This window comes from Platichthys flesus, chromosome 18 (genome assembly GCF_949316205.1).
Source record: "Platichthys flesus chromosome 18, fPlaFle2.1, whole genome shotgun sequence".
In the NCBI taxonomy this organism is placed as follows: domain Eukaryota; kingdom Metazoa; phylum Chordata; class Actinopteri; order Pleuronectiformes; family Pleuronectidae; genus Platichthys; species Platichthys flesus.
Window position 1 is genome coordinate 7798456 of NC_084962.1, and position 21605 is coordinate 7820060.

At 39.8% G+C, this 21605-nt stretch overlaps 1 protein-coding gene across 1 annotated transcript; it reads left to right on the forward strand.

The window, feature by feature from the left end:
- The first annotated feature begins 6137 nt into the window (after positions 1–6137).
- On the forward strand, positions 6138–21294 carry opn8a (opsin 8, group member a). Its single transcript, XM_062411866.1, has 4 exons — positions 6138–6210; positions 11858–12151; positions 13348–13673; positions 20908–21294. Exons 1-4 carry the CDS (start codon positions 6138–6140, stop codon positions 21292–21294), a joined length of 1080 nt encoding a protein of 359 aa, XP_062267850.1.
- The last annotated feature ends 311 nt before the right edge of the window (positions 21295–21605 follow it).

A 21605-nucleotide genomic window follows, 5' to 3' on the forward strand; every position in this document is an offset into this window, starting at 1 on the left:
TTCAACTGAAGCTGCTGGACTTCGGACAAATATGCTGACAGTCACTTTTGTTGTGCGTCTTCATGTCCTAGAAAAAATCTTAAATCTCACTTATGGACTGTCTGAACAGCTTCAGACAAAAGACATTGCAATCACGATGGCTTCCAACCTCATACGGAGTACTAAGGCCCAGCTGGAAAAGATGAGGTCAGATAAAGAGTACCAGGACACACTGAGCAGAGCCAAGGCATTTTCCACAGAGCTCGGCCTCCCAAGCAGCGACACTGCCCCTCTGCGACCAGCAAGAGCACGGAGTGTGTCCAAAGCCTTGGCAGGGTTTATTGCCAGAGACAAACAGGAGATGACCAAGAAAAAAGACTATACTTTGAAACACTGGACCGCTTCATCTCTGAGTTAGATCGCCGATTTACAGATAGTGATGAGCTACTTAATGCTATCCAGGCATTTGATTGTTCATCTCCCCATTTCATGGATGTAGTTAAAATGGAACAGTTTGCACAACTCTATGATGAACTGATCGACACCACCCTTCTCAGTTCCCAGTGTCACACAGCAAAAGCTTTCCTTGAACTTGAGATGAAGGAGGACGTGGAGGAGGAGAAAAACATAATGCTGGCTTTGACACGACTGAAGACCATGTCTGTCGCTTTTTCAGAGGTCATCAAGCTATTCAAGATTGCAGCAACAATTCCTGTCTCCACTGCATCCAACGAAAGATTCTTTTCCGTTTTAAAAAGAGTCAAGACTTACCTGCGGACCACCATGAGCGATGACAGGCTCACAAACCTCATGTTGATGGCTGTTGAGCCTGCTGTCGTAAAATCCCTGGACGCAGATGAACTCGTCAATAACTTTGCTGCTTTGAGGACCCGCCGTTATCCACTTGTGGAATAATTAATAAAGTTCATCTCAAAGTAAGATACCCAAACATCTTATTAATATGATTTCTCTTTCTCTTTTCTTCTCCCTCCCTCCCTCTCCTCTCTCCCTCCCTCCCTCCCTCCCTCTCCTCTTTATATTTGGACTTTAAAAGTTTACAGCAGTTTACCTGGTATGTTCACGTGATATTGTTGCAATTACATAGTGAATGAAGTGAACAGAAAGAGTGAAATTGTGTCAGAAAGGCTATTACTGCTGTCTAACCCTGCCGCTTGCTATCCATGGTGCTGAAAACGGATGCGTAACGGCGCATTTGACTGAATTGATTGATTGACGTGCGTAGTTAAATGTTTGTGTCCATAGTTACTTGCGCTAGCGGGATGTGAGTGAGGCTGCATTTGAAAAAGTTCAAATTTTCCTAACCACACAGAAAAGCTACATAGCAGACTTGTCACTTTTGTTATGATTATTTGCTGGGCATGTATATTGATTGATACTGTAGTTAAGTCATGTGACTAGTAACCTTGCCATACCTTAACTTTGGCTGAATTGACGCCACTGAATCCACCTGCTGTTGACTTTGCCTTCAGTCAGCAACACCAGGCTCACTCCTTCTCAGATCTCGCAGAAGATCACTGGAGCCAAGACTTTTCACCCTGCCACTGAATAATCTGTTAAAGACTGCAGTGGATAATAAAGGTCATTACCGACTGAGATTTCGTCTGCCTGTGCTGCTTTTGGGTCCTCCTCATACCCGTGACACTTCGATTATTGAAAATGCTTTCAACAATGTTCCAACCCAGAGAAATCATATCATTTGATGTATTCATTTAAAATGACATCATACTAATTTGCTTTTTGTCTATGATGTTTTGTATTGTTTTTTAATTGTGTCCTTTTTGTAACATTTGCTGCATCAGATTAATACAAATTTAATAAATGACCTTATCTGTGAACAGAATTTAGGGAATCAGGTCGATTTTTCAATCGCAACAGTGGTGAAGACAACTCCCATGATCCCAAACTGCTTCACAATGTCATCAAACTAAATATTTGTTATTAAGAGACCCCTAGCGGCCAAAGTTTCCTATTGTAAGTTTAAGTGACGTCTGATTACCAAACAGCAAGAGACATACTTAATTGCACAAGCACTCCAGCAACTGTTGAAATGTGGAAAAGCTGAACCACTGTCAAATGAGGTGGATAATTGAAGAGCACTTGCTGACATTTAACAGCAGGATATCCACAATTTATTTTGCAGGAGAACACATTTCAGGCTGCAATCTCTGATGGTGGTAGAATCAGAAACAGATTTTTTTAAATCCAAAATGATGGTAGACAGAGAAACGCTCAGTTCAGTGGATTTTTATTTACACCAGCAAATTGTGTTTCTATAAAATACTTTTTCAACTATGAAGAATACAGTGCATTAATTGTATGCACATATATGTTGGAGGAAAAGCATCTGTTTAAACGACTGAATAAAGATGGAAGGTTGTTTGATTTCCTCCTGTCTTCTCTGTCAAAGGGATTAAAATATCGCTTTGCATTCAAACCCCTATGGACCTGATATTAGTATGAATATCAGCAAACCTCTGTTATTCTCCTGAGACATTCAATCTCCTTATGGCTGAGTGTGTCTTCTTAAAAACCAGGATCACCAGGATTAATCATGCTGAGAGCAGGGACCTCAACTTAAAGGGAGTTCTTTGGCAGGAATCTGAGATTCACTCCAAAAGAGCGAGAGAGAGAGATTATTTCTTTCCTGACTCAACTATGAGGTTTTGAATACTGGTCAATAATAACTATCATTACACCTGACAAGAAAGCATGCAGAATATGCCACTTTCGTCATCATCATCATCATCCTCACCTCATTCATTGAGAACATTTTAATTGGCAACTCTGTAGGCTCAGTGGTGCATAGTAACGATCATACTGATGCTAAGTATGAAAAATCCAGACATGAACATTTGAGTTAAGCATGTTAGCATGCAACCATTTGCTGATTAGCACCAAACACAGAGTACATCAGAGGCTGATGTGAATGCCACTACGTAGCTTGCCACAAGTAAGGAAGAGTTATTATCTGGTTGGTAACAATATGAACACCAACCCTCATGTATGCCTGTTACTGGATGAGTCATGTATTGATATTGAAGGGCTGATTATATAACTCCAGGTGATACTTACATGATCATCAAACTCCCTACATAGAACAGGAATCAGCCAACACATCCTGTTTTTCTGGGATCCATCAGCATCGTGTTGGGTAGATAATGTTTGAATTTTAATTTTATGGGCGAGCTATCCCTTGAACAACATTTATAATGTCCCACAGTGTATGCAAAGCTTAAGCTGCTTTAATATGGATCTTGGAAAAAACATCGGCCCCATATAACTGCAATTAATAATAATTTTTTACATATTTGTATAGCATGTCATATTCAGGAGAGGAAAGAAAACTGAAAAATGCAACACTCCCTTCTTTCTCCCTCCATTAGCAAAGCCTGGTATTATATGTCATGCTATAACTGCTTTTAACACAATGACAGAATGAGCACTATGAGCTCTACTCACTGGTGGAGGGAGTACTGAAGTTTAGTACTTAAGTAAAAGTACAAGTACCCAGGAAAATATATACTTATGTAAAAGTAAAAGTACTACATCAACAATCCTACTTAAGTAAAAGTAAAAAGTACTAACTTTTAAATTTACTTTAAGTATTAAAAGTAAAAGTACTCACGCAATGGGCTCTCTCTCAATGTCTAGGCTGTGCCATTTTGATAAAGAATGCAGATATAGCTACTGGTAATACTCATGCCTCTACAGATGTCACTACTAGTAATAATTATAAGCAACAACATTTGTCTATTGGAAAGGTTGGTGTACTTATTGTGCTTAGCCTCTGTAATACTGTTCACACTCTATCTTACAATTCTGCGGATGATAAGTTATCTACCAGGGATTATCTGCAAAGTTAATACCATTAAGCCAAACCAGTAAAGACAACATGTTATATCTTTAAATCTTTTATTTAATTGTAAACGTGTAAAAAATGGTAACATGGACCATGAAAAACCACTGTAAAACTGGTCAGAACAAGGCAGATCTTAGAACGAGAAATTTAAAATGAAGGACCTTGAAATGAAAATTTGACCATTGGTCAGGCAGCCAAAATATTAATCTTCTGAATATTTTGAAATGGTAAAGATGGAAGGAGAAATATTATAGTTTTATTTTGAAAAGGTAGTTCCTGAAAAACGAAAAAGATCGCTAAATGGCAGGTGTGCATCGTTGTTGCATGAAAAAGCATTACTTTTATTCGTTTAGCACCTGGCTGATAAAGGCACAAGGTTTGTGGTTATTTCGTTACTTGTTGTCATTATTATAAACATAATTCTAAACGTATTTTTTGCGGTGTAAGTACACGTGTGTGCGCGTTTAAACTTCCAAAACAGCAACGTAATCCATATTTCCCGAAACTATGGTCATAAAATGTAACGACACATATTGTAGAAATGTAGCGGAGTAAAAGTATAGATAATAGCTGCAAAATGTAATGGAGTAAAAGTATGCACTATTATTTTTAATTAAGTAAAGTACAGATACGTAAAAATTTACTTAAGCGCAGTAACGAAGTAAAAATACTTTGGTACATTCCAGCACTGGCTCTACTTGAAATTTACACTGCATAGAAGCTCCCGGAGTTCTTGGAAAAGGAGCTTTGAACACGGTATATTTCATACATCTTACTGAAACAAGTAAGCTGTACGAATGGCACAGACCTACATGCCACCTTCAAGTTGAAATGCGGCAGATGAACACATAGGACAATATGTTGATGGTAGTGATAATAGTAGCTACACCCTGACATTTTCCCTGGCCTTTTCACACATAAAGAGGTGCAAAAATGTGTAGAAGGTGCAAGGTAAAGACACTCTGCGGGCTACATTAAGCAGGGTCAATGGTTCAGTCCCCGGAGTAAGCAAGGCAGTACAAAAAAGTGTACACCTCTGCTAAGACCCAACAGCCGCTTCAATTGAATTAAGCTGCAACAAGTTTCACACAACCACATTAAAATGCTCTTAAACATGCCTGAATTGTTTTTCATCAAGTTCCACAAGACATTCTCTGAAAAACGCCTTATCTCGCAATGTTAAGAAAATGAAATAATTCTGATTCTTAACTGACAAATCGCACTCCGTTATTTTTATGCGAGTGAAAGTGAGCTTTCACTGTGGTCAAAGAATACATGAATACAGCTACCCCCATACTATTCCTTCCTAAACCCTATAGAATCATTTATATCAGCATGTTTATTACTGAAGCCCCCTCCACGTGAAAGGATGTTGTGTTCTGTTTATGCATTGGGTGGCTGAGTGCTAATTGGCAGCTGTGTTTGGTTTCGGCTGTAAACAACATGTTTTGAATCAATTGTGTTTATTGTTTTGAGAAAAACAGCGGAAGTCTCAAGAAAGGCATTTTAGCAATTCAGAAAAATAAGTACAAATTCTAAGTCAGGGATGTCTCACAGCTCACTCCATCATTGACCATACTTGTCTCACTCTTCTTCTTGCCAATAAAAATTGACCTGTACAACACAGGTCGTTTTCTATGTTTGTAGGTATGTATTGTAAACATTATAATCATTGACAAACACAGTGAGCTGATTAGCCCCATAAATCCTCCTGACTAAGATATCAATCCCATTATATTTCACCTTTAATTCAATCTTCAATCTCAAACACCATACAACATGAAGCCTACATCCTTTCTTCCTTTTCATTCAAGCTACAAAATGGTGTCATGAGCAGAGTCGATACAAATTTTTTTTTGTAACTTTCAGTTTTACATATTAATTAACATAAGAGTTAAAGGCAATTCATGTTTTTAATTATTTACTTTTTCCATACTTTGCTAGAGCCAATGTTATATCGCATAATTACTATTTTTGAATGTGTGTGTGCATGTGGAGTATTTTTTAATGGACGGGCGAAACGTACTGTGAAGTGATTGTTAGTAATTATAATCTGCATTAGCAGCGTGTGTTTGTGCGTGTGTGCTTGTGCGTGTGTCTGGTTTTGCAGTTGGTATATAGCAGGATGGAGGAGCTTCAGGATTTGGTAGGTGTCAGATAGAATGTGAAGAGCCAGGAAGCAACACACTCAGGCTTTTAGAATTTTCATATGGGCACAAGAGAGACTAGGGTTTAATTTGTGTCCGTGTGTTTTTGGTTTACCACTGACTGGTCAAACATGGAGGATAGATACACGTCCAAACTGTCACCTACTGTTGATTTCTGGGCAGGGATGTATCTGGTCATAATTGGTAAGTACAATGCTTATTTAAGTTAATATAAATTTGTGTTGACTGAAGCGGGAAGGGACACAGGCATGAACCTGATAGTGACTAATGAGAAATATGGACTTAAATAAGCCTCCGACGGAGAGTGTTTGTTTGCTTGCGCTCGTCACTGGATGTCATAATATAAAATCTGGAGGCATGATATCAGTTCTCTTCAATTTGCCTGTTGCGATCGTATGAGCTGCCAATTTTATAATGTAAAATATTTTTATTTGCGTAATATTTTGTTTCTCTAGCATCAAAACTAAAAAGAAACTCAGTTTAATGCTGGGGCTATGGTCTGTTTCTTTTAGATGACACAGTCTCTACAACAAACACATTAAATTATTGAATCATCACTTCAAACAGTGACATACTTTATACGATTTTCCAAATGCTCTGTATTTATAGTGTTTTTCTAGCCTCAATGTCCACTCAATGCTTTTCTTAGTACAGTTTTGCAATTCACCCATTTACACACACATTCACACAGGGCATCGATGTGCAGGACTTTCTCTAATCACACAGTAGCGTTACAGCCGAGCGTGGATAATTTAGCATTCAGTATCTTGCCCAAGGACACTTCAGGACCCGTAATGGGGGAGACTGAGATCGAATCACCGACCCACTCTACCTCCTACCAAGCCATTATGTTTGTCTCAAGGTAACGATGTTTGAAATGAAATAGTGGAAAGAAGATGAATTTGCGGAAATACGGTAGATGGATTAACATGTATCCTGGATATTATCTGGGTTTTGAAGCCTCCCTGTTTTCTTTTTGAACACCTCCTAATTTCTGTGATTATATCCTCGCTTTTGAAACCTGCATGAGCCTGTTTCAAGAAACCTGGATATGGTGCTTTTAAAAACAAAAAAGAGGGATACCATGCAACAAAATCATTTAATGGTTAGGGATGATCAACAAGATGAAAATGAGAGAAAGTCTGTCCTCAGAAATACACTTGCAATTACATTGGAATACTGCTCTTGCTTATTCAGTCTGAAGATGGACAATCTATCAGAATGTGCTCGGACTGCTTGAGTGGCTCAGTCAATAAAAAAAAATTGATTAAGTGAAATGTTGAATCACGACACACTCAGGGGAAGGGGATCAGACACCTGGATGCTGTCATGATCGCGCGTGTGTGTGTGTGTTTTATTGACCTGAAATTGACAACCCGTTCCCTCAGTTCCTCTGCTGCTGGTGTCTCTTTTTTTTCCTTGAACGGATCATGGCTCTTCACGTTAACACTCCAGTCAATGTCGTTCAACTTCCCTCGGTTCCGTCCCGAGCGAAACCCCATTAAAATGACCCGGCACCATAGCAACAGCATCGGTCCACTACCGGCTTGGTGATCTGGAGTGAAGAGGTAAAAGAAAAATCCACAGTTGGATACATCCAAAAATACCCATTCAGTTGAGACACATGAGCCAAAGATGCTAAAATCTGCATAAACCTATATTTTGATATATACACTGAATTGTTTACAAATACAAATTTACATTGTAAGTCAAATTATACTGTTAGTGTAATACAGCACTTAGCACAAGATTCTTTCAGCGCGTTGGTTTGGTTTTACAGCCCTAACGCAATACACTCATATACTAACAACTATAAAATGAAAATAATATCATGATGAAAATCTAACAGGTGGTGGGCTACCATCTGCCCCACATGGTCATTCACTTTATTTGACATTATATTTCACTGCAGAGAAAAAAGTCACCGCCCTGGCCTTTATAGGAAGTTTGTCCGATTGCGATTGACCCCTGGCCAGTTAATTTCCTATTTTCAAATGCTTGAAGCTCACTCGCACAAGTACACCTATGCGCAGCCGGTGCCTGAATTAAAAAGCTTGTATCCTTCAACCATATATCATATACTGCACTTCTAGCTGTGAAGGAAATTTACAGATTTTCTCTCCTTTCAGATAAAGATAATTACTTGCACATGTGGTCCTCTTGAATTTTAATGTAGATGTATTTCATGCAGAGCAGTAGAGAAAAAATTCAGACCGCACACGTATGAAAGGAGAACTTTAGGTTAGAGAGGGTTCAGAGAACTGTTACATGTTTTCAATTCAAGCAGTGGTAGGGAGGCCAAGGTAAATCATGTAAATCTCACAACGTTATACTAAAGGGGCTCTACACTGTAGTATGATATGACTGCTGTCCGAAATAAATAAGTAGCAGTTAAACAGGTTAATATTGATCAATAAATACTGAAATCGAAAGTGATAAATTCCTGATATATTTCCAATATATAAAACAAAATAATGCAACAACTAAAGCATTTCAAAATAAACAAATAAGCAGCCATCGAATATGCTAATTTTGATCAATGAATACAGAAGTTTACATTTTAACAAATACAATAACTTATATAGTATCACAAAATATTAGCAAAGCTCGATTGAAATGTTTTAGAAAATAAATAAATAAATCATAATTATTATTAATAAGCAGAGAATTTGTTACGTTTTGTATGACTATTATGAGATGCCAATGATAGAGCAGGCTAAAGGGTACATACATGAACATATACTACACAAACTAATGCAACAATTAAAAACAGTATCACAAAATATTAGCCAACTTAAATGTTAATACTGTGTTATAATGTATAGACTCACACTTCAGTAATCAAACTTGCCAGAAACCACACAACCTACACAGCAATTACTAGCTAGCTACTAGTTTAGCTTCAATTCACCACTAGCTAGTTAGCCTGTGGTCAGCACAGTTAGCATTTTTAACTATAGTATGTGAAATCCGTATTTACTGTAGGCATGACAGGGCAGTTTTATTCATAAAGCACATTTCATACACTGATTTAAATCCAATGTGCTGTACAGAGACATTAAAACAACACAGAGACACAATTAAAGTCTGGAACTAATTTGAAGCAAAATAGAAGAGATGTTGATGAGCAGAAAAAGGGAGATAGAGAGATGTGAAATAAATAAAAAGGATAAATCTGTATACAAATTTAAAAATAAATATTTTGAAGGCTTTGAATAAAACCATCTCTTTTGAAGGTTTTGTTCAGCTGAAGATCCATACAATATGGTGCAGAAGCAATATCTGATTTAATACTGGAGTTGTATTCATCACCTGGTCAGACAAATCACTCATGATGTGCAGGATATGGCTTACAGGCTTGCCTTTTGGATGTGTATCTATGGGCTTGTAGTGGTCTGATTTTGTTCTTGTAGTGTGCAAGAAAACCAACACATTTCTTCAAAGTGCATTTTCTATCTGATTAATTAATCTGCCCGTAAATCATGCAGACTCATGTCTAATCCTTGAAAACTCGTTTGAATTTGTCTTTGTGTGTTGTTATATACATTATGTAATGTTGTGTAAATCCCCAATGCAGCTGGAGTGCAGCAGGGTAGCGTGAGAGGGTCATCAGTCCAGGTGGCAGCTGTCTGTGAGGTGACAGAAGCAGGGCCGATGAAAGAACACTCCATCAACTGAGGAGATGCAGTCGGATTAAAGAGAGTATAGAGCTGCAGACATGTGAATAGAGATGTAAGCCCTTGTCTGACATCACATCAAATACCTCAAATACGACAACAGTAGATAGGCTGTCACTATTTTTCTTATCTTTACGTGTTCGGGTGAATGCACTGTAACGAATGTGTCACCGTGACAATTTCTTTCAAATCAGCGGCGATAACAAAATCATTCAAGGAGCAAAAATGTTGAAATATCGACATGCACAAGAAACAGATTCATCGTGTTCAGCATTCACCGTCAAAGTACTCATTTATGTCATCATATCCCTGCTGATTGAAGTGTATGAACTGGGATCTTATTCTTTTATTGTTGTGTTGGTCATGAATAAGGTATGAATGACACGTTGCTATGGTTCCTCCATGAGGAATAACGTAAGGAACACCTGCCAGGACAATATTGCATGTTGTATCAACCACTTCCCATCAGCTTATGTCAGAGAGAGGTATTATGGGTTGAACCCAGAGCACGCGGACCAATCTCTCTAATGGAATGGACAACAGCAGTAATTTTGTAATTAATGGTCCCATACTGTTCCTATTTTTAGAGTCCCGTGCACTGTATGCACTCTGCTGCACAGAAATAAAATAAATCACTTACCGGACTTGTAATCTATTAGAAGAGATTCAGTATAAACTTGTGGAACCCAGTAATCTAATCAGACTTAATATTTTTAAATAACAGCATTATTACAACCACCCTGCTTGTCTAGGTAATGTGGATTATACATAGCATAAAATATTATACATCATTAAACAAGTTTCTCTTGTAGTATGTGGCCAACCATGGGAAAAGGTAAACAGCAGAACATTCACTATCGCTGGTTCTGCCAGTGTCAATATCTCACAAGCAGCCAGCCTCGACGCAGCACTCAGAGCTTGACAGTGTTGACCGGTCAACTCCAGTGTCAACAGGAGTCGACCGAGCGTGGTGAGACAACGAAGGGAGGAGGAGAAGCCCACAGCGCCTGTCGGCAGAAAAGCGAAAGATGTTACACAAGTATTGTAAAAGCGGCTCAGTGCGACAGTGCTTTGAAGAATATAGGATATAATATACCTCAAGCAGAACCAAGGTTTGTTGTCTGTTGTCTTCAGGTGTAATAATTATGAAGTACAGGATTAAACCATAAATAACCTTTTGAGACATGGAGTCAGGCCTTATTGTTTTTCACCGTGAATCACCTTGTTTTAATCCAGACTGGTCTCTGCAGCATATAACTGCTGCCGTATGGGCGTCATTGGTTTATTTTTAGCCTCATGGCTCAAGGACCCACAAAGGATTCCCAGAATACAGTTCAGACCTTTTTCTCTGTCAGCAAATCTGAAATGTAGATGTATACGTATATACAAAGCAACCTGAGACTCAAATTAGTAAAGTGTAAAGACTATTCAATTCAAACCACTACTTCAAATCAAATTAAAAACAACCCACTAAAAACAGGTTAAATCAAGAAACATTTTGATAACATGATCATTGAATTGCTGCAAAAGGAAAAAAAGAGAATTCTCTCCAAACACTAAAAACCATTCAGTGTCATGACAGATCATCCAATCTCACACCTTTACGAAGGAAACAACAATCTTGAGTGAAAACTAACCCAATTGGAATATCTAGTAGTTGCTGGGGCCTATGGGTAGCGTTAAGATTTGTTGGTTGTGTGTTCAACTGTGAAGCGCACCCACTGGCAGTAACATAAATCTGCACCAAAAATGGAAGTTATTATTGACAGCAAAGACACAAAACCCCTATTGAAGGTGTTTCAGTCGATCACATCATGGAAGCACATTTGCTTCACGTTATTATGATTATTGAATCACTTGTTCCATGCGATGGCTGATTAGAGCAGTGACCTTTGCCGAGAGGAAAGACGAGAACGGGATCACATAGTTACAGGAAGCAGATGTGGAGCAATTATAGCTAATGATGCTGTTGGCATTCAGATCTGATATAAATGCTGTTATCAATAATCACATGGAATTGGTTGCTGATTGGTGAGAGTGTGAGAAGTGATCGTTGGCTTTCTACGAGAGTGACCCAGAGCGGTCTTTCTGTTGATGATGGATCCAACTGGGTGTAATTGAATAACAATGATTTTAATTTTATATCTTTGCAGGTGTCCTATCCGTCGTGGGGAACGCCGCCGTACTGGTTAGCGTGGCGCGTCGCCTCACTCTGCTCAAAGCTCCGGAGCTGCTGACGGTGAACTTAGCCATCACGGACATGGGCATGGCCCTCAGCATGTATCCTCTTTCCACCGCATCTGCATTTAACCACGCCTGGATCGGTGGCGACGCCTCCTGCCTCTACTACAGCCTGATGGGCATGATCTTCAGTATAACCAGCATCATGACACTGGCTATGATGGGGATAGTCAGGTACCTGGTAACAGGAAGTCCACCCGAGACAGGTAACGCAATCTCAGACAGGCTCTCTGGGGGGGGGGGGGGGGGGGGGGGGGGGGGGGGCAGTTAAGAGCAGTAAATTACCCTTTGGCATTCTTACATCAAAAGTATAAGGAAAGAGTCAATTATTTCAAAGGTCACAGGGATTTACCTCTGATGGGAACCTGGAGATCAACGGGTGAATAAAGCCTTTTCATTTGTGAACCCAAAAATCTTTGCTGATGCTAATCCTTCATGATCTCTCCTCGCGTGTCGCCAAGGATTACCACTGAGATTATGTAATCATTAAGACTGAAAAAATGACATCAGAATCTTGGGTGATTGTCCTCGAGACCCTATTGGCTTTGTTTCTCTCAGGCAGTGATTGACATTTAAGGTGATGCTTATTGGGTTTGCATACCAAGCATGCATCAGACCTGGAGTACATGCAGAAAATAATCTTATTGTCAGGTTGAATATCCTTGTATCTCACCATAGAGAGAACTGCATAGATATCGTTTTGTAACTAAGGAGAATCCGTAAGGAAAAAATTGTTTTACAAACCTCAGTGTCGGTACCGGGTTATTTATGCAGCATCATGGTTGTAAAACCTCCCACCTCACCTCTCAGCTTTGGTATTGTTGATTTAGCGCTCGATGTTTGTGTGAGGATTAGCCCCTCCTCCATTCTCACTGCTGGAGGATTCTGTTCACTGATAAGTGTCTGACTGAATTATACTGCATGTGATTCCACTAACACTTGCGGACTCCTTGTTTATGTGCAGTGCCAATGGAAGAGGTGATGCACACAATTGATACCAGCTGTAGTTGCTTTTTATGCTTTATGAGAGTTAAACAGTATCTGTAATACAGTATCTGTAAATGACAAAGCCGTGTAGTTAATATGCTAAAGATAAGATGAGATAAGATTAAAAAGTGTTTAATAAATGATAACTATCTAAGAAAATAATAATTAACCAGGGAAGTAATAACTAAGTTATAAAACACAACTTAAACACAAGGAAGTATAAAATGAAATAAATAATGAAATATATAAAAGAAAATATATATGTGCAAGTATTGCACATATATATTTTATAGCAAATTATTATCGCACAGTTAAATCAGTTGAAAAAGAAATATATTGAAGGTGCATGTGGTCTAGTGGGAGTTGTGCTGGTCGTACAGCATTGAAGTAAAACAGGTCTCTGCTCCCTGTACAGGTATCAAGTTCCAGAGGCGGACAGTGTACATGGTGATCAGTGGGATCTGGCTGTACGCTGGCCTGTGGGCCTTGTTACCTTTGCTCGGCTGGGGAAGCTACGGCCCAGAGCCGTTTGGACTGGCCTGCTCCATCGACTGGACCGGCTACGGGAATTCCCTAAACCATTCCACCTTCATCCTGACTCTGGCTGTACTCTGCACATTCCTCCCCTCTCTGGTCATCATCCTCACCTATTTCGGTATCGCCTGGAAGTTGCACAGAGCCTACCAATCCATCCAGAGCAATGATTTTCACTACGGTAACGTTGAGAAGAAAATCACCCTGGTGAGTATCAGATGATCAGTTTCAGTTTTCTGTCACTGACTGGAATAAACTCCAGTCTTTGTTAGAGTAGCGAGAATAAATGTAAATTTTAATTTATAATTTTAAAGGGATACTTCACAGAGAAATTTAAATGCACCCATTATCGACTGAACCAAGGGCGTAGGATTATATAGGGACGGTAGGGTCCCGACCCTACCAAAATCCAGCCTCTACTGTGTAGTCCCTACCAATAATACACCCGCTGTCCGTATTGTTTAGGCAATAACTATAGTACACAAAGGGTTAAAAATCAGTCTCTGATAGAAGTCCCGCCTCTAAACAACTATCGCACTTTGATTGGCTGTAGCAAACCTATATTCAACCTGATTGGCCGTCCCCGCTGTCACTCCATCTGCTTGTTAAAAAAAAAAAAAGCAACTTGCTAGTCCCAGACAGGAGGAGCAACAGGACGCCTCAGTGCATAGCTAATATCTGCATCTGCGAGTGTAAGTTCTGCCTTCGGTCACGTCAGCGAGACGGATTTTAATATCAGTGATGTCATTTGCAGTAACACTTAAATTTGTGTGTGTTTTATGCTTGTGCGTGCGCACGCTGTGCGTGCATGTGTGCATGTGTGTGTGTGTGTGTAGGATGTCGAAGAAACGAAAACTGGACATAAGAGACTTCTTTAGAAGTCAACGTGTAAGTTAATTAAAATGTTATATTGTGGCGTGCACTCATGGGTGTGTCCTCTCACCCAGTGGGTTGATGGGTAATGTTAGAGGCAGTAGCTATATATACTTCCCGTATGGGGAACATGTGCTAGTTCTTACTTGCTACTGAATAAACGACAGTAAACAGTACCTGCGTCTCTGCCTTTCCTTGTCTTGCCACAATATATTTTAGAGCCATAACAATACTGATATTGATTATTAGTCAGCATAGGCTATAATGCCAAAGAGATCCGCATTTTAAGGTATAGGCCTACCATTATTTTCATGTTTTATTTGTGTGGGATAAATAAACATTAATTAAATTTAATAACCTTTATTTTCCTTCAAGGTTTCCCTCTCATTTACAGTAACAACAAGCACATTGCAGATGCTCATGTGATTTTATACATATATATTTTGGGGGAATAAAACATAATAATTGTGTGAACATTTTGTCTACCCATGTATGTACCCTAATATATCTGTTCATATGTCATGCATCAACAAACTTCTGTCAGGTGACAGACAGTGGAGAGACTGGAGGAGATAGAGGAGGAGAGACTGGAGGAGGAGAGACTGGAGGAGATAGAGGAGGAGAGGATAGAGGAGAGGATAGAGAAGGAGAGACTGGAGGAGAGGATACAGAAGGAGAGACTGGAGGAGAGGATAGAGAAGGAGACAGAGGAGGAGATGCTGTAGAAGATGAAGGAGAGGCTAGAGAAGGAGAGGCTGGAGGAGATGGAAGAGAGGCTGGAAAATCACAGGTGAGGTTCAATAATGATTAATATGTTAGTCATGAGATTCAGCATTGTGTCAAATATTAGTCTGATTATGACCTGAATAACAATAGGCCTATATTAATAGTGTGTTTGAAGTAGTTGCTACAGCGTGGTCAAATGTATACTGTGATTTCTTAGGAAACTGATCCAAATGGAGAGAGCAGCAGGGAGTGTGCCAAGGATAGGGTCAGGGAGAGTGTCAGCATTCAAGAAGATATTCTGGACAAACCAAACTAACCTCACCCAAATAACATTCCAGTTCAACAGCTGCCACACAAGCTCCTCCATTTTCAAGAGAGTTGGTTCAAGCAGTATCCATGGCTGCACTATAGCCCCTCCATCAAAGGGGTTCTCTGTTTTCACTGTGTGAAAACATACACTATAAAGAAAAGCACACTATATAAAAAGGTAGACCCTGCCTTTTCGTCAAAGGGATTTAATAATTGGAAGAATGCACTTGCCAGTTTTCAGCGGCATCAAAATACCAAATCCCACCATCATGCCATGACAGTTAGAGCTCAAGAGGGAAGCCCAATAGATTCGCAGCTCTCAAGTGCATGGGCACAGCAACAAGAGGATGCTAGGTACTGCCTACAAAATATTGTAGGATCAATACAGTACCTTGCCAGGCAGGGCATAGCACTGCGAGGCCATGAGACAAAAGATGGCAATCTATTTCAACTTCTGAAATTTAAAGCCAGGGATGATGTACGTCTCAGTACTTGGTTAGCTCGCTGTCATGACTATACCTCTCCTCAAGTGCAAAACGAGGTTTTGCAGATGCTAGGAAACTGTATTGTCAGGAGTATTGCACAATCCATCCAGATGCTACCAGTTTTGCAGTATTCACTCATCATTGATGGCACACAAGATGTCACAGGAACAGAACAAGAGGCTATTTGTTTTAGATATGTGGACCATGACCTGGTACCACGGGAGGTTTTCATTGGTTTGTATGAGGTCCCTGGTACTACTGGAGTGGAGATTGCAAGAATGGCTGAGGATGTCCTCTTGAGGCTCAATATTCCCATTTCTGGGTTAAGAGGCCAGACATATGATGGTGCTGCTAATATGTCAGGCAAATATTCTGGAGCACAAGCAGAACTGAAGAGACAGCAACCGTTAGCGTTGTATGTGCATTGTGGGGCACACTGTCTTAACCTGATTACGCAGTCTGCATGCAGAGCCAGTCCCTTGATCAATGATTCCTTACAGTGGGTGCATGAGCTTGGCACATTAAACAAGCAATCAGGAAAATTCAAGAACATATTTTCCAAAGCCATAAGTTCAGAGGTACCATTAAAATCACTCAGACCACTTTGTCCAACCAGGTGGACAGTGCGGGGCAAAGCTATCAGAGCGGTGCTGTCTCAGTATGAACGTGTTTTGTCTAGCTTGGAGGAGATGGCATCAAGTGGGTCAAACACAGGCATGAGAGCAAATGGTCTGCGTGAGAGGTTTGAGAAAGGGAAAACGGTACTTGGTCTTTGTCTGGCATTAGAAGTGATAGAGGAGCTGGAGTGTCTGAACACATCCCTTCAAAAAAGGACTGAAACTGTTGCAGGTATGAGAAGTGCCATACAGTGTGTGAAATCTACTGTACATGCCAAAAGAAATAAGGAGAGCTTTCATGAGGTTTTTGAGAAAGCAGTGGCTATGGTTGACTCCCTTGGGATTGAGCCCATTCAGACTCCTCACCAAAGAAAGCCACCAAAACGATTCACGAGTGAAGCAAGCCAGCACATCCCCAAGTCAGCAGAGGAGCATTATAGAACAGAGTTCTATAAAATGCTTGATAGTGTGCACATTCAGTTTGAGGAGAGGTTCAACCAACCAGATCTAAATGTCTTGCAAAAGCTGGAGGAAACTCTCCTTACTGGAGAAGTGAATGACATTGTAGATCAGTACCCAGAGCTGAACAGGGACATACTAAAGGTCCAACTAGCCATGTTTAGGTCCAAATACACTGTCAAATCTAGTGTTGAAGTGGCAGAAATAATGAGAGGATTGACAGTTGAAGTGAGAGGTCTGTTTGATCAGGTTGAGTCCCTTATCAGGCTGCTTTTAGTTATACCAGTTGCATCAGCTGAGGCTGAAAGAAGTTTCAGTGCTCTCAGGAGGCTTAAAACATGGCTGAGAACCACCATGACTCAAGTCAGATTGAACAATCTTGCAGTGTGCCATGTCCATCAGGAGACACTGGACAACATTGACCTTAAAGAAATCTATCAGCAGTTCATTTCTGTTACAGAAAGACGTAGGCATGTGTTTGGTTCTTTCAAATAGGAAGAGCACAATGGACACTAATCTGTGTATATGTTAGTATTAGTGATTCCTGGCTGATGACCCTGCAGCTGGCTCATGGGCACTGGAGGAAGAAATGCCCAGCAGGAAATTATACTGACCTGTACATTTAGTGATACACCTGTTGTTGTATTATTTCAAAAATATTTATTTACAATGTTGTTGATGTTGTTTACAGTTGCACCAGAGTAAAGTTGAAAACTCTTCTAAGTTGACTCATTTTCTTTCATTAGTTGCTTTAACCTATAACATTACAGAATGCATATTCTCTTTTGATATTCAGATATGCATTATAAACATGTTAATTAAGCCGATTTATTGATTTTTTTTTCAATTATCATTGCGAATACAAAAAAAACCTATCAACTTTAGGAAGCACTTTCATATCCCACGGACCCCACCAATGTCCAAATCAAACCTACTCCCTTGGACTGAACACTATGCCGGAGGAGCGGTGAGTGAAGTGTTAGAGTTACAAGGGTAAACAGTGTTGTAGCCAAATCCAATACAATTTTAGTAACTGGTGATCATGTCTTCAAACTGAAAAAAATGAAAATGCAACCATACCACTCGTGTGGTGTCATCCAAGTGACCATAAGCCCTGACATTCAAATTTGACTCGTGACAGCGTCTTTTACACAGTGTTTGCAGCCTAAAGGTCCTGAACTCCTCCTAGTTTATCTGGTCATCTCTCCCAGCAGCCACCACAATATCGTCCAGATATCTTCAATATCTAGCAGAGGTCTGTGACACAGAGGTAGAGCCACACATGCAGCTTGACACACATTACTTTGCTAATAGGATCTTATCGGCTAAATTCCATTAACCCCCCATAACTCCTCAATGTCACACATTCACTTGAAGCACCTACATACTAATCACCGACACTGCTACTGAATACAATGCTGTTGGGATTATTATGGGCTACACACACCGACCCATTACAATTCCATGTGGGAGCACCACTCCACCTGTGAGGGTGAGGTGATAGGTGGAATGTGATGATGTGTGTGTGTGTGTGTGTGTGTGTGTGTCTGTGTGTGTGTGTGTGTGTGTGTGTATGTATTCATGAGTGTGACAGCAAATACAAAAGAAACAGACACTTTTTCCTCAAATTCGTTTGAAGCTGTGACTATTTAGAATTAATTAATAAGACTGAAGTAGTAGGTTGTCTCAAGGCGATGCTGGATATGCTGTGAATGATTTAAGCTGCCAAGATGAAAATCAATTAATTAATACAAGCTTGATTTTTCAAAGTCTTGTTTTTACAGCAGTTGAGAAAAACTAATTCCCTTTGATCATAAATCTATAGTTGTACCTTGGTCAGGCTGCAGGTAAATGTTACTGGAGGGAAATCTACGCTCTCAACGCAGCACTAAAGGTCAGAGGATCATTATTATAGTTTCCTGTGAACACGGACTTGATCGTAACAGACTAGGGATGTGGAGTACTTAGTGTTCTTTGATTGGTGGCGCTCACTTGAACCACTTGAGAAAAGAAAATGAAAGCTTTTTATAGGTCTGTTTCGGTCTATTGCTCTTTCCTCCAAGATCACTCAAGGAAACTTGAATCTATAGCTGTTCTGCACTCATCTGACCAAGACTATTCTATAGCCATTGTGTGCCACCTCATAGTTATATAAACTGAAGCTTCCATGCTACTGCAACACCATCCCCCGATCGCCTCGCTGGCTCCAAATTACGTCTTCATAGCATGATGTCATCATTCCTTTCCCAGATTTCTTGGACTCATTTCTGTATAAAGGAAGGGAGTGGAGACGTGTCGTCCATTTTTATATACAATTTATTGGAGAAACTGAATATCTTTTTCAAAATTTCTATAGAATTTTATGTTTTTGATAGTTAGTCAGGTGTATAACGTGGAAATATCACTGGAAAATATTTTGGATATGAATGCTGCTATCTTGCGCATTTGGAGGAGGGTGGAGCCAAAGTACCAAGTCCACGCTAATACACACACTAAAGAAATCATGAGTAAGTCTAAGCTGTCAATCATGACATTTCACCCCATTTATATATATATATTCTTAGTAGTTGTAGTAGTAGAGGATGTCACACCATGTTAAAGCCCGATGAGACTATACTAATAAGATTTGCACTCAAACATACGTCATTGTGATAAGAAACAATGAAAATGGCCGAAATAATCTTTGAGAAACATGTATTTATCGTTTGTTTGGTTAATGTTCTAATCAAATGACATGGGGGAGGTTGGAGTTATGACATGTACCTAAAGATACCTAGATATAAAGATGCTTTGGCTCCACTTTATGGGAGCTGCCATGACATCCATCTTTATAGGCAGTAGCAACTAAGGTGGCTCCCAAAGAGGTTAGCATGGATATTGCTCGTATATTATTGACTGAAGAAACTAGCAGAGAGCGATGAAAGAAGGTTTTTGTCGCTGGAAAAGATGTTTTCGCCCTCCTGCTGACGGCATTTGGTAAACACACACTAGAAGGTTATAGATGGTTCATCCAATCATCTGCCATTACAATATTGAAAGTATATGCCCTTTTCCAACAAATTCCAACAAAGCCTCCTCAGATGGTTCTGTGTAACAAACCATCTGGTCAGGTTGGAAACTTATCATTTGATCTCTTTCATATTCCTAGATGCGAAGATGAGGATATTGATGACGGGGAATATTCAAAGAAGGAACTTATAAATCTTAGTGTTATGATGCACAGGGAAAGACACTAGGCTAGCAGCCTGTTGGTTATCGTAGCATATAGAAAGAGTTTTTTTGACTCTGTCCAGTTAATGCTTAAATTTAGTTAAGATTAAAAAGAGAAAACTGGCCATTTCAATGTGTTTTTTGAGCTCTTGAAATTCATACAATTTAGATGAAACACCCTTGTGAAAACATCACAAGGATTATTTGATAATACATTTTGCCAATGCAACCCTGTCACCTAAATCTTACACACTGAACCTTTAAAGTATTTAATATTACATTTATTATCATTTTAATTAAACTACATTTGCTGGTTAAAATGGCACATAATGCCACCCACTGTATTAACATTCTTGGTCCAAGATAGTATTTCTCCACCTAACCTAGGGTCAACCATTTGGGATGTTGCTACTTCACGATATTTATATATATTTGAAAAGTTGAAAATCCTCTAATCAAAGGTGGGCCGCCGGCTGCCATCATTCACTGCGATGTGGGAACATGTAAGCTGCCCTCATTTTAAAATCCTTGCTAAAAATAAACCTCTAAATCATCAGGTCTTTTACCATTCAGAGACACAAGCTCATCCTCTAGAAGACGACCAAGACCACGGCCATCTCAGCTTGAGACGACAGTGGATTTGACCGTCAGATAACTCCAGAGGCAACAGCCTCTTATTAATTAAATGGGAGACAATTCAGTCATAACTTAGGGGTGAAGTTACACTTTCAACTGTTCTCTCTTGTGCTCTTCTTATCTCAGATGGGTGTGTCTATCAGCCTTGGTTTCCTGATTGCCTGGACCCCCTACGTGGCTGTGAGTTTCTGGAGCATGTTTCACTCCCAGGAGCAGAGCCATATGAGTCCTTTCATCACCCTGTTGCCATGCCTGTTTGCCAAGAGCTCCACCATGTACAACCCTTTCATATATTTCATCTTTAAGCGTGCCGTCTGGCAAGAGCCCCTGAGCCTCCAGAGGCTGTGGATTTGTTGCACCCATCAGGCCAGTTCGACCAGCATGGGGGCGGAAATGGAAACCACAGCTGTAAAAGAATCGGACTGCATTGTTTCCGGAGATAGGGTGGTTGCAAACTGTGTAAGGCTAATGGAAGCTCCTCACAGAGAAAGTGAAATACTGACTTTAGGCTAATGGAGCATGTGATTAGGTTACTATTTCACCCTTTTCACAATTTATATTGAGTCGTCATTCAAGGAATATGTAGTTCAAGGGTTTTGGGAATTAATTTTTTTTACCAGAGTTATGTGATTTTTTTTTTTTCATATGTATGTATATGTAGCATTAGCAAAGACTTGAAACATTTATCTTGCTCAGTGAAAATCAGGTGTCCCCCCTACCTATTGCTCTAGTGTTATGCTGAAGTAACCCCCCCCCCCCCAAGTAAATAAATAAATCAAAATAATAATTTCTATAGTGATGATTTTGAATGAATGTCTGTCTTT